At 43.0% G+C, this 13,679-nt stretch overlaps 2 protein-coding genes across 5 annotated transcripts; one reads left to right on the forward strand and one right to left on the reverse strand.

The window, feature by feature from the left end:
- Window positions 1–946: 946 nt before the first annotated feature.
- LOC119696969 (translation initiation factor IF-2-like) lies at window positions 947–8,694 on the reverse strand. The gene is made up of 3 exons (XM_038126927.1): window positions 8,647–8,694; window positions 3,184–4,187; window positions 947–2,748 (listed from the first exon to the last, which is right to left on the reverse strand). Exons 1-2 carry the CDS (start codon window positions 8,692–8,694, stop codon window positions 3,198–3,200), a joined length of 1,038 nt encoding a protein of 345 aa, XP_037982855.1. The 3' UTR covers window positions 947–2,748; window positions 3,184–3,197.
- On the forward strand, window positions 3,505–12,734 carry PDP1 (pyruvate dehyrogenase phosphatase catalytic subunit 1). 4 transcript variants are annotated; one of them, XM_038128426.1, is made up of 3 exons: window positions 3,505–3,638; window positions 4,074–4,108; window positions 7,169–12,734. In XM_038128426.1, exons 2-3 carry the CDS (start codon window positions 4,078–4,080, stop codon window positions 8,818–8,820), a joined length of 1,683 nt encoding a protein of 560 aa, XP_037984354.1. In that variant the 5' UTR covers window positions 3,505–3,638; window positions 4,074–4,077; the 3' UTR covers window positions 8,821–12,734. The 4 variants fall into 4 exon arrangements, with proteins under 4 accessions (XP_037984354.1, XP_037984355.1, XP_037984356.1 ...); XM_038128428.1 differs by having other exon boundaries at window positions 3,519–3,638; window positions 4,101–4,108; XM_038128427.1 differs by lacking the exon at window positions 4,074–4,108 and having other exon boundaries at window positions 3,507–3,638.
- The last annotated feature ends 945 nt before the right edge of the window (window positions 12,735–13,679 follow it).

A 13,679-nucleotide genomic window follows, 5' to 3' on the forward strand; every position in this document is an offset into this window, starting at 1 on the left:
TGTTTGCAGTACTCCCTCTGCTCTGAGCTCTACCAACACATTTCTTTTTGCCACATAATGCTCCCGATTTCCACTAAAAATAAAAAATAAATTGCTGCTCTGTGGAACAGCACACGTAGGTTGCTGTCACTGCTTCTGTAATGCTCTCAGGAAAGGAAAGAACACAGTTTAGTCTGGTCCAATCCTTCCTGTTTATTCCATACCTGGCTTTTTTGTCTCTGTTATTTTCTCCCTTGTTAGGCTTTTCTTTCTGCTCTCAAAACTTATACAATTCTTCTGCCCTTTTTTCCTGCTCCAAGTCTGTATGGCAGCCTGCCAAGTGGAAGCGTTTGATCCCTGCACTCAGTTTTAAGACAGGTTTTATGAGCAACTGCTCTTTTCAACAAGCACAGGAGCAACAGGGCACTTCTGTAACACTGTGTGCAAGGATATCATAAGAATGTTAAGGAGTCGAGGGATATAAAAACAGGTGAAATATTATCCTGTGCTCACTCCTGAGCTAGCTTTCAGTAAAAATGAGTCAATAAAAATGAATCAATAAAATATTTCTACATCAGACACAAGAACCTATTTAAACTAGAAGGTTATTGCAAACACTTGATTTCAAATGAAAATGGATTTTGATGATCTGTAACAGCTTCTCTGGAAATGGGTTTCTCAGGAAATGGGTTTCTCTGGAAATGTGTGTCAGGGTAAGTACTGCAGCACTTTAGCTGCAGTGAGAATGCATAGCTGCCTGTTGGTTCTGCAGTGCAGAATTAGCCAGTGCTGGCCACAGGGACATTAAAACAAGAACTGATGTCTCTTGTTACACTCTGTTGATAATCCTTTCATCCAGGGAAACAGGGAGACTTTGCATACCTTGAAGTAGTTACAAGTAATAGCTTTTCCGTCACTCTCTGGTGTAAAATGTTAAATGTGGAACAACATGTTTTTATTCATTAGAATATTTTTTATTCTTTAGAATCAGCAAAAGGGAACTGTTGCTCAAAGTTGCACAAAAAGGTCTTGGCAGCAGCAAGATGAAGAGAAGGAAAATCTAACATTCCAGTTAAATTGCAACATCCAACTTCTGGCAGCACACCAACAAACTCAGATAAGCTCAAGGAGCAAAATGTCAGCCAAATTTTAGCATTTTGTCTCTAATCGGTGGGATTTATATGTGGCTGCTAAGACCACAATCTTTTCTCACTCAGTATTTGAAAATTCAAATTTTGCCTAATGTTCAGATATGTCAATAGGATACTGTGATACAGGGAGCTAGAAATTCCAAGACCAGCTCTAAAAGCAGCTCCTCTCCTGGTCTTAAATCAGGAAGAAAAGGATAATTAAATCAATAAACAGGGAGCTGTTTATCACTAACCTTTAAATTTCACAGCAAATTATGGAGAACTGAACTAATGGGCACAAGATGTTCTGAAGACAATAGAGCTAAATGCTAACTATTTTGTGGTTTTTTTTCTGGGTAGGCAACTCTAGACTGCAACATTCTCTGTGGAAGTCATACATGAAGCCACTCTACAAACTCCTCGCTTAGAGGAATATTAGATGATCGGTGTGACTTCATCCCAATCCATTTCTGTGCATCTTCTCCTAGAATTGACTCAAATTCACCCAGGCAGAGGTCTGTCTTCCCACAGCCTTCTTCCTTCTGACAAGCTAAGAAGGTGGCTTGATAGTGCACCTTTACACAGTCTGTAAGAAAATTTCCAGACTTGGGGGCCTTACAGTCACTCTTGCTGCAAGCAGAAAATTATGTAAATGGTTGTTACTTCAGCAGATGCTGGCAATCTATTTTTAACCATACGCTACCATTAAAAAGGAATGCAACTAATTTGTTTTCCATGCTGTTTAATGAAGTTTTCAATGTATAATGCTGTCTGTCAGGCTAAGCCTCAAAGAGAAGAATATTTATCCAGAATGGCATACCATTCTGGATAAACAAATAAATGTCTCAAAAGCCACCCAGAACACCAATAAATGAAAATTTTAATACTCTGTTTTCAACTACTACCATGAAAGACTTGCATTTCTAAAGATGGCATCATTTTATCTTTCTAGCTGATTTTCGCACTGAGGGTCAGAGGGCAATACTTTCAATACTCTTATATTTCAAGTAGAGCTCTTGAGTCTTCTGAGCACTATGTGTAAATTTTCCTTTGTTTCTTCTCCTGGTTTTGGTACACAGCTGTACACTCCTACTGAGTAAAGACCTAAGTATAGTCAAAAATCTATGTTTTATTACAGCTGCCGAGAGAATGCCAATTGCAACACCCCAAGGCTTGCTAACACCTGCTGCCAACAACACACAGCAAAGTAGGCATCCCAGACACCCTGAAAAATAGTAAGATGTGAGAGCATAGGCATTTGTAAACAGAGAGATGATCAAAAAAATCAAAATACTGTCGAACTTACATACTTTTCATATTCAGAAATGTACATGAAGAGTAAGTCTGGATCAGAGTACCTTAGAAGAACATGCAAAGTTGAGTGTTGCCCTAGAGATGTGGAACAGGGACAGGACACTAACTAAGAGAGGGGAGAGAAAGGAGGGAGGGGAGGCTACTGCTGCTGCTGCACCGGCAGGAACGACACGTGTCACCCTCCTAGGGAAGGGCTGCTCCTTCTTTCTAGCCACTGCCTCAAATCCTTCCTTGCTGGTAGTGAGGGCAGCAATGCGGTGATGTCAGGGCAGAGAGGGCCCTGGTCTTCTTCACTGCACAGCAGCCTGCTCTGCCTCGAGGGATTCTGGAGAAGACAAAACATCACGGGGCAAATTAATAAAAAAACTAACAAACAAGCAAACAAAAACCCCACAAAACAAAACAGAGAATGAACAAAACAAAACAAAACAAAAAAACTCCCCAAAAACCAAACATGACCCTGCCGTGTTTCAGTACAGGCTTCAGGGGTCTCTTGTGGAGTTAATGAGCTTTGTGATTGCAAGTCAACTCGAACATTTCAAGGGGGAAAAAAAACCGAAAAGCACCAGTTTTTTAAAAGGAATTCAGAGTAAATGGCAATATACTCTGGAAAACTCAGACATTTTCCCAAATTGGGTCTCCATAACAGTCAGAAGCTGTGTGACTCTGACTCCTGACCAAAGGAGTGTGGGGGCTTTCTCAGGGCAGAGAGGCCCCTGGCTTAGGGGACAGACTGTAGCGGAGTTACCGTGCCTCGTACCTGTTGGAGGCACTTCACGAGCATTCCAGGGCAGACGGCCCCGGCCCCATTTCCCGCTCCACAAGCGCCCGCGGGCTCTCCCCGCCCTCACGGACCCCGTGGGGGAGGGGAGCGGACACAGCGCGCGCCGCCAACGCCGCCTTCGCGCCCTCCCGCCCCTGCGCGGTGCGCGCGCACGCACCGCCCCCTCCTTCCCCCCCGCCCCCCGCGCGCTCCCTCAGCCGCCGCGTCACGTGCCCGCCTTGCCCTCCTCTGCAGCCAATGGGCGGCGCGCCGCGCGCCGCAGGGCCCTTTATAAAGGCGCGGCGGCCGCGGGCGTGAGGCGGCGGCCGTCGGGGGGGTTTGGGGGCGGCGGGTGCCTGCGAGGCGGCGCGGTCTTGTCCTTCCACCCGCTTCCCTTCCTGTGCCGCACGGTCCTTCCACCCGTCTCCCTGAGCCGCCCGGGAAAGGCCCAGGTCTGTGCCCGGGACGGGAGGAGGAGGAGGAGGTGGTCGTGCCGGAGGCGGGCGGGCGGCTGGGGAGGGGCGGCCATGTCGGGGCCGCGCAGCGCCTGAGCGGGCAGCGGCATCCGCCGCGGCGGCGCGTAGCGAGAGCGGGCCCTGCCTGCCGCCCTGCCGGAAGGGAGAGCGGGGCCAGCGGAGCTCGGTGCCCGGGCGGGCGGCCGGCGGGTTCGGGCGGTCCCTGCGGAGCTGGCTCGGTCCCATCGCCGGGCGAGCGGCAGCAGCGGCGCTGTGCGCCCGCAGAAGGGCTGTGTGTGCTTGTCTCCTCCTGTCTGCCGTCCCACCTCCGTGCCGGAGCTCTACGTCTTCTCTAACAAACTCTCTGCCTTGCTTCTCCCCCGCCCCCCGGGCTTCTGCTTTGTGGATGTTGGCGGCTTCATGTTGTGACAGGAGAATGTGTGTATGTCCTGGGCCCAGGCGGATCGGTATGTATCTCCCTTCGTGGAGCGACGCGCTCGGGGGTCGGATGGGACCCGGGGAAGGGGCTGCGAGGCTGGGCTGTGTCTGAGGGCTGAGGCCGGAGGGAAGGATTAACGGTGCTGCTTATTCCTCCTCCCCACCTCCCCGTCTTCTCCAGCTGGCTCATTCAGGTCTGTCAGGTGTAGGAAAGGCGCCGAAGTTTTTTTACCTGAAGCCATGGGTGCCTTTGGCATAGTGTTTTGGAGGAACCTGTCTGTGCAGTGTCAGTTAGCCCTAACAGTATGGCTATAATTAAAGCCTTTATTAAAGAAAGGTAGAACGTTTTTATATTTTTTTTTAGTGTAGTACTACAAGACCCCTTAAGTTGGCCATCTGACTTGTTATCGGTCATATTGTATTTACAGCTTGAAAAATAGTGCTTGTACCCTGCTCTGGGCTTGGAGAGGTATTTACACTGGATCGATTCTAACATCTTGACAAATCTTGATTGAGCTGTACTATTTCTACTTCTTTTTCCTTTCTGCCATCTTTTGATCAACCATAATGATCTTGGGATCTTAAATATTTGAAGGGCAGCTGGAGTGTCTGATTATATTTGGGGCAGCTGTGTTGTAGGGGTAAGTGGGAGAGACTTTAACTTCAGTTCATATTTGGACACTTGGAATTAGGCATTTACTTAATCACTTGGAATTATTGAAGCTGGTATGTGAAACAGACTGATCTTGTAAGCTGGCATAGATCTGCTCTAAATTATACGAGCCCTGCAAAATGTGAGGCCAACTTCTTACTACTTCCTCTTGGATTTCATTTGATAAGCTAATGATTAAAAATCATAAAAATATCCTCTGGTGGCACTGCAGAACTGTTACAGCAGCAGTACGTTTGTATTTTTGCTTCATCATGAAGCAAAAAAAAAACTGTCTGAGCAGCTGAGGCATCACTGTGGGTCAGCGCTGAACATAAATGCTGAGCAGTCAGGACAACTTGATCCAGGTGGAGTCTAATGGGAGAGACCAGTGCTGAAGCTGAGGTGCTGCTGTAGGCCAGGCACATCCATAGAACCTTAAGCAAAATTGTTGATTTTAAATGTCATGTGAAGAAATATACATACCTGTTACCAAAATAGCTCCTATATAATTAGAAGGCAGTGAATAGAATTCAAAATCTATATTTGGAGTTACAGTCTACTGCTGTCATGCTGTGTGCATGTGAAGCCTGGACTTGGAGAAGCAAATGGCTACCATAAATTCAGTATGCATCTGGAAGCTCCAGCCAATTCACTGCTCCTGGGCATCTGGACTGCAGCCCAAGCTCTTCCTGGTACCTGTACAACAGAAAACTTCAATCTTCAGCTGTCAATAGGGGACTCAGAATTCTTGTCAATGTACAACAGTCACTCGTTAGTACTGGGGAGTCAGTGCAGTGACAGGGACGTGAATGCTACTCTGCTTTCAGCACTTAGATGTCATGTAACAGAGAAATGGGCTCTACTCTGGTTTACTTAAAAAGAGCAATCAAGCTTGGAGGGAAAATACGGCTTGCTTCCCTTTCTTGAAACAAGGAGAATGGAGTAGTGAAGCTTTGTATGTTTCCAGGCACTTCTCAGCTGGCCCAGGTGGTCAGAATCATGGCTGAAGCTATGGAAAGCTAACAGAAATTGCAAAATGCAGTTTCTGCTATATTGCATGATCCTTTAGACTGAGTATTGAGGCTTGTTGCATATTTTATTGGGGTTGAGTCTCCTCTGAAATACTGGTATGCCTGCTTGGCTAAAAAAAAATCCATTTACTGACTGAAGCATCTTGCATAACTCAGCAATATCCATTTCTTCCATAGAAGAATTTGACATCTAGCAGTGCTGATAGATTGGTGCTTACGACTGCAGTAAGCCTTCTAATGGCCTGTTCTGAGAAAAAGCTTTTGCGATGAAACTTGATCATAAGGCAAATTCATTTTTCTCTTTTAAATGTGTGTGCTTCACACAAGGCACAGTTCAACTCCATCTCCGCTCTGGAGTTGTCTCTCAAGTATTACATTGTAAAAGACTTCCTGGTAATGAGGCATAGTGAATAAGGCTTTTGAGAGGCACTCTCACTAATGTTGTGGTTTGGTATGTAAATGGAGACAAGAAAGTATGCTAGCATACTCTTTCTTCAGGGGAGTGAAAAATATGGAAGGCTTTTAGAGGTGGCAAGTAGCAGAAGAATATTTTTTCAGATACTAGTGGTTTATCTTAACACTAAACTAGCTTTAGAGTATTGTGCAAGGCTCTGTTCTAGTCATGGAAGCAAACAATTTGCATATAGGCCTTCAATTGAGTAGCCTTTCAAGGTGCTTTATAATCGTAAAATGTACTGGGATGGAATAGCTGTTGGAAAGCTGTATTTCCTTTCTACCTCTTGTACTTGCATCTTAAGCTAGAAAATTGCTGCACAGATTGCTGTGGCTGTTCTATATATGTAACACAAGTTTGAAGCTTTACATATGAAAGGGAGGAAAGAAACAAAACCTGCTACTGACTTCTGATTGCATAAAGAATATCAGTTCTATCCCCTACTTCTTGCTACTGCTGTCTAACAATCTTCACTGTATGTCATCTCAGAGTTGTTTAAGTCTCCCTGAGATGCTTTCTCTTCTTCAGCCTTACAGAAGGAGTTTTCTTCTTTGTGTGCCACATCTGTCTCTGTCAGCTATGAAATCACCAGGAAAGCAAATAGCTGTAAAAGTCTTGTGGCAATTCTGTAGAGTGCTCTATGCTAACTCTTGTGCTAAGTTGTTTGAAGGTTCATTAACTGGGTGATGCTTTCACTTCCTGCCTGCTATCTGAGTGGGTATGAGAGCTGAAATACCTGTGCTGAAGTATGGTTTAGTTTTTTTGTTACAGCCCAATGTAGTGCCTATAAACGAGCACCTTGCAATGCCTTTCTTTGTCAAGTCCTTTGAAGCTATGAACTCCATATAATAAGCAACTTGGTTAGGAGCTGTAAACATCTTAACACAGAATTCTGGGGAGAAAAAAGTCTCTTAGCTGTCCCGCTAAGCATAGTTGTTCTCTTGTCTTTCAGCAATTCCAGTCCGAAGCTCCAGGCTGCCGTTGTTGTCTGATGCCATGCCAGCACCAGCTCATCTGTTCCCATTGATTCGTAACTGTGAGATTGGCAGGATAGGCAGTACTGCGTGCTACTGCCACCATAAACATCTGTGTTGTTTGTCATCTCATTTTGCTCACAGTCACTTCAGATATGCACCACAGAAGAAATTTGCGGCACTTTACAGGCCAAAGGAGCACTTTAATCACTTTATTCACGCAAGGGATTATGCTTCTACGCCGCAGAGGTTTTACCTCACCCCTCCACAGGTCAACAGCATCCTGAAGGCAAATGAATACAGTTTCAAAGTCCCAGAATTTGATGGTAAAAATGTAAGTTCTGTTCTTGGCTTCGACAGTAACCAGTTGCCTGCTAATGCTCCGATAGAGGACCGGAGGAGTGCTGCCACTTGTTTACAGACAAGAGGGATGCTTCTGGGTGTGTTTGATGGCCACGCAGGCTGTGCTTGTGCTCAAGCTGTCAGTGAAAGACTGTTTTACTACATTGCTGTCTCTTTGTTACCTCATGAAACTTTACTTGAAATAGAAAATGCTGTGGAGAGTGGCAGAGCTCTGTTGCCTATTTTACAGTGGCACAAGCATCCCAATGATTATTTTAGCAAAGAGGCTTCCAAGCTTTACTTCAACAGTCTAAGAACTTACTGGCAGGAGCTGATTGATCTCAACAGTGGGGAGACTACTGATGTGAGAGAAGCTTTAATTAATGCCTTTAAGAGGCTTGATAATGATATTTCTTTGGAAGCTCAAGTAGGAGATCCAAATTCTTTTCTCAACTACCTAGTACTGCGAGTAGCATTTTCTGGCTCAACTGCCTGTGTAGCCCATGTGGATGGTGTTGACTTGCACGTTGCAAACACAGGTGACAGCAGAGCAATGCTCGGCGTTCAGGAAGAAGATGGATCTTGGTCTGCGGTTAATTTGTCCTATGACCACAATGCACAAAATGAACATGAAGTGGAACGTGTGAAAATGGAGCATCCAAAGTCTGAAGAGAAAAGCCTTGTGAAACAAGATCGTCTCTTGGGTCTTTTGATGCCTTTCAGAGCTTTTGGTGATGTGAAGTTTAAATGGAGTATTGAACTGCAGAAGAGAGTAGTGGAATCAGGCCCAGATCAGCTGAATGACAATGAATATACGAAGTTTATTCCTCCAAACTATTACACTCCCCCATACCTCACAGCTGAACCAGAAGTCATACATCACAAGTTACGGCCACAGGATAAATTCCTGGTTTTGGCCACGGATGGGCTGTGGGAGACAATGCACAGGCAAGATGTGGCTAGAATTGTGGGGGAGTACCTCACTGGTGTTCACCACCAACAGCCAATAGCTGTTGGTGGCTATAAGGTAACTTTGGGACAGATGCATGGTCTCTTAACAGAAAGGAGAGCAAGAATCTCTTCAGTATTCGAAGATCAGAATGCGGCAACTCACCTGATACGTCACGCAGTGGGTAACAATGAGTTTGGAACTGTGGATCATGAGCGACTGTCCAAGATGCTGAGTCTTCCAGAAGAGCTGGCTCGAATGTACAGAGATGACATTACAATTATTGTGGTGCAGTTCAATTCACATGTTATAGGCGCATATCAAAATGAGGAATTGTGAATTTAATGCAGTGAACTAGTTACTAAAGTTGTAACAAGGGCCAGTATGAGCAGCAAATTTCAAAAAATCCACCCAAAAATAAAATTTAAAAAAGCCTTTGGCAAACAATTTTCATTTGTTAGATTCAGCATATCTATTGTTCCTGCCTTTCCCCAGAGGCCTAAAAACATGGGAAGTGCTATTGACCCAATACAAAACTTGAAGCGGATGTCCTAGCTTGGGAAAAGAGTTTTTTATAACAACTTTGCACTATTGATTTCACGAATGCTGCTAAAACAATGTCTTGAATTTGGCAAATTTGGATGAGGGAGGAAGTAGGATAAAGAACTAACTATCTGAGATCTGGCTGTTCAAGAAACAGCTTGCTTATAAAATATCTGCAAATATCTACACTTAGGGAAAAGATAAATAAAAAGTATTGTTGAATTTTTTACAGGGCTAATTGTTGCAATGGTTATCTGTGAATGTATTGTCTATTGTTTCTTCTAAGCAGAAGGTCACTTGAACCAAGTAAGTCCTCAGTGTAACAAAGTTGTCTCACTTTCATATGGACAATGTCATTCATGTAAGGATATTTGTCTAAGTGTTGACTTTCAAGGCAGGTCTAAGCCATAATCAATACCTGAGATTCTGCTACAGTTTAATCGTATGCACGGTAATTTCTAAATTTCTTGTGCATTAATACTTGGCTGTGGTTTTCTGCACAACTTGTAGGGCAATAACACATTACAACAGGCAGCAAGATAGCAGATAACTTCATGGAGGACTTCAGTTTTCAGTATGAAGAAGCTTTCAGACTTTTCAAAAAGTCAGTATTGTTGGTTAAGGCTGTGTTTGCTTTCCTAAAGGTTATGTCCTTCATGGACTCCACCTCTCCTTGGCATTGCTTATCTACTAAATAATTTTTCACCTGAAAAGATCAGGAAATCATTGCTAACCTCTTTGTAGCTTTGTAACTTGCACTCATTTTCACTTTGGATATTTCAAAAGGTCACAATACATGTCCTTCACTTGAACTCATATGTGTAAGTTGGGTGAAAAACTACAAATTACAAAAAAAAATTGAAGTATGGCTTGTAAATAGCATTTTAATTGGGAAGCTGACTGGCATGCATGTGTATGTTCAGTGGCTATTTCTAGCAACTTATTTTAGTTGTGTGTTTCTGGGCAGCTGGTGTATGCATGTTTTTACAGTCCAGAATGGTATTGCAGAGCAGTCTCTGAAATGGGTCTCTCTGTCTTGGAATGGTTGAATTTGAACTTAAAAAGATTGGCTGTACTTGTGTGCCAAAATTGTTTGGCTTGTAATGGCAAAAGTAGAGACTGACAGCTAATTGGTCATCATTGCATCTATTTGAGGTATGTTGCATTGTGATTTTTTTTCACCTGCCCTTAGGTTAAACCTGAAATGCCTGTTGAAATACTAGTCCTTGATGACTGAGAGAACACATTTAACTTTATTCCTGAGTTCTAGAGAACAATGATAGGTCAGCTTATTTCACTTTACCAAGGTGTTTCAGTTAAAATACCTCCCTAGCCCTCATCATAGCTAGTTAAATCAACACTTAACTGAAATATGCTAGGTTTCTAATGTGGCATTTTTTAAACTAAATGTCTTGCCAATTAATGCTACTGTCCATAGGGTGCAGTTAGTTTGAACAATGAACCTGTGCTATAGTAAACATTGGCTCCTCAAACTCACAAATGCTGTGTGTACTCAGTGGCCTGCAGCTTTAGTATGTCTCTACCTAACCTTAACCATCAGCATCAATATTGCTGTAAGGTTAATGATGCCTAAGTTCACTTTCAAGATATACATGACCCTTCTTTATTTGAAGGGAAAAGGGAAACTCTAAAATGCTTAGACAAGTACTGGCAGTTGACATTGCTTCTGTATGTTGTGTTTTGGTGACTGTCATTAACTAGGTCAATAGACTATGTTCTATCATTTGAATGCAGTATGTATCTCAGCTGTTGCAGTATTTAACTTTCTTACTTTTTTTACTGTTAAAGCTCTATTAACATGCATTGATGTATTTAACCTACGATTGTTGATACGGATTTGGTACAAGTCATAGCTAGAAGAAATGCACATTGGTCCCATGGATACAACTTTTTGTTGAGGAGAAGCTGCTTTTTGTAGTAAAGATACTTAAGTATGGGGTCAGACAATATTTATGTATTGCTTGGAGACTTGCTCAGTATGTATGCAGTGAACAGAAGCAGCATAACTGCCTGCTGAACAGGTGATCTGAACAAACATCTTTTAATGGATTCCAATAAAATGATCAATTATGCAGAAATCCATGTGTATGGAGTTCATGTAGAATGTGATATCTCTTCTGCTAGGACTTGGTTCTTTTGTGTGATCCCTGTTATGAATACTCAGATGGCCAAGGAAAGGGAAGCCTAAATGGAAACACACAATTGAACTTCAGAGTGCTTCAGTGCCACTGTGAGGCTCAATGCCACCCTGCATCAGGCATGCTGCTGCTGCCTCCCCCAGGCAGCAAAGCTGCCTTCCATCAGATCCTTCTATCAGTACTGCTGTGTGTCTCAGCACCTCATGAGTACCTTCAGGGGCAGTGCTGCTGAGGAAGCAGCAGCATTTTGGATCTTAAAGCTGGGTACTGTACTCTGTATCAAGCAATACAGCATTTCATAAAATCTAAAATATGTGCAGATTAAATTGGGGCAAGAATGAGCTGATGGTGAGCTAAACAGAAACAGCTCTTGTGCCACAGGCTGAGGATACATTTGCCTTGTCTGTCAGAATTGGTGCATTTTGGAAAGTACAGATATTGTGCATGTAAGGGTGATGCTGGGTAAGGATTTCACAGCTGCAGGTATGTGGTTCGGCCATGGAGGATAGCTGAATCTTGGCAGTCAACACAAGATTTACCTTAATTTTCAAAACTGTTCTAGATCAATTGTCAGTTCAACAGTAATGTTATATAAGAGAGGAGTGGGAGATACGTTAACTTCCAGCTTAAGGCTCTGTTAACTCTGTTCCCTTGTGTTCAGTGGTATGTGCATTGTATTTGAATCCCTTCCATCTGAATGCTGAAGCACAACCCGTGTCAGTTGTACGAAGGGTGTTGTTTCTAATTGAAGCTTATGTAGATGTGTATTCAGAAGCTTCCTTGACAGGTTTCATTATTGCTCCACCACTGACGTGGTGGTAGATAGCAAGTCCATGACGTGGTGGTTGTATTTGCAATGCACCAGATAAGCCTATTGTTACAATGCTGGTTACACCTGCTGTTTTATTTGCTGCTTGTGAGTATTAATAATAAATTTCTGAGTAGAGGGAAAGGATAACCTGACTTTCATAACTGAATCACAAATTAAGCTGGCAGGAGCATTGTGTGGCAAAATGAAATGCAATCTGAGATGCATAAATGATCTGTTCCTATCTGTTCTGCCAGGTCTGAGGGTAAAAAAAATGCCAAGCAACTTATCTCACATATTGATCAGTGTGCAGGTCTTCTGAAACTGCATTTCTTGCAAATGACCCACCTAATCAGTCATGAAATTTTCCAAGATTACATAAAACTTAAGCATAGGAAAATACAGGCACCATTCAGTATATACTATGATAAGCAGGTACTTTGGTTTTTTTGTGGCAATTAATAAGAAATTAGATTTTGGGGGTTTTTTGTTCTCCCTATATAGTCTCTTTCTGTGTTGAAGCAAAAAAAGAAAAAATGAACTGCAAAGTATTTATTTGTTATGGCTCCTAGTCTGGAGAAGTAAGCAGTCTTGCAGATTTTAGGGGATGTTTTATGTAGCAGGCTGTTCACTATCCTCATGGTGAATCTTTATCTGAATGGAAAAATTGTGCTTCCTTTATAGACTTTCTATTAGATTTCCTAGATAGAAAATCCTCTTTAATAAAACTTTTGAATACCAAACTATTTTATAGCATCATGAACAAACTGGTCAGTTTTGATATCCAAAATGTTTACTTAGAGTAGCCTTTAATGTATTGCCTCACATCTTAATTGCAAAAATAATTCAATGAGGGCTGGCTAATTTGCCATCATGTTCATGTCACATGATGCTGCAAGACTGGGAAAAATGCCCAATAAACAGGGAAATCATTGATATTAAAAGGAAAGCACTCATGAGCTGACACACAGCCATGTATTAAGCATAGTTTAATTCAAAAGTTCTGTGTTAATGAAATGAGTCTGTCAAAATTGCTATAAGCCTATAGTCATTAATTCTGTAACCTTTCCTGTTGCTCATCCCTAGTACTTCTTTGCCCACTGTCGTAGTGCAACAGCTGGGCTAATAACAAGAATTTTCCAGCATTTTATGCAAGGTGATTTAAATGGCTAATAGTAATTAGTGTTCCCAGGTTTAGGCATCTGGGAGAGGAATGAATGTTGCTTCCCTGGTAGCAGCCTCTTCTACAGGGGGAAAAAGTAAATCTCTCCCTTAACGAAACCTGGCTGCTGTACAAAAGTCCTAGCCAGAGCACAGCAGTGTTTAATAGGGATTTATTACTCCTGCTAAAAAGCAAAGTGTATTCATTTGTACAGCATGCTGCTGCCTTGCTACTCTGAAAGGAGCTCAAATGTCCCTGCAAAACTTGGTGTATTCCTGTGTATGTACAAGTACTGTTGCTTATGGGCAGATCCCTTACCAGCTTTTTCTTAAGATGCCTGTGTTGGGTGCTTCTGTGTTGGGTGCTTCTGTATGTGTGCTGCCTTGTGAGTGCTGAAGTGCCTGTTAGAGGTGGTGGAGCTGTGTTCAGCGCATGCTGTGAGGTCTCAGTAGCTGTTCAGCCCACACCATGCCTATGTTCAACTCCACTGAGCACAACAGAAGCTTTGTTGCCTTGTCCACACATA

This window comes from Motacilla alba, chromosome 2 (genome assembly GCF_015832195.1).
Source record: "Motacilla alba alba isolate MOTALB_02 chromosome 2, Motacilla_alba_V1.0_pri, whole genome shotgun sequence".
Lineage (NCBI taxonomy): Eukaryota > Metazoa > Chordata > Aves > Passeriformes > Motacillidae > Motacilla > Motacilla alba.

Coding starts and splice junctions, on each gene's coding strand:
- LOC119696969 (XM_038126927.1), bottom strand. CDS start 8,694: ATGATCCACAGTTCCAAACTCATTGTTACCCACTGCGTGACGTATCAG. Junction 4,188..8,646: donor CCCACTGCGTGACGTATCAG/GTGAGTTGCCGC, acceptor CTCAGCCCTCAG/ACACAGCCCAGCCTCGCAGC.
- PDP1 (XM_038128425.1), top strand. CDS start 4,048: ATGTTGGCGGCTTCATGTTGTGACAGGAGAATGTGTGTATGTCCTGGG. Junction 4,109..7,168: donor TCCTGGGCCCAGGCGGATCG/GTATGTATCTCC, acceptor CTTGTCTTTCAG/CAATTCCAGTCCGAAGCTCC.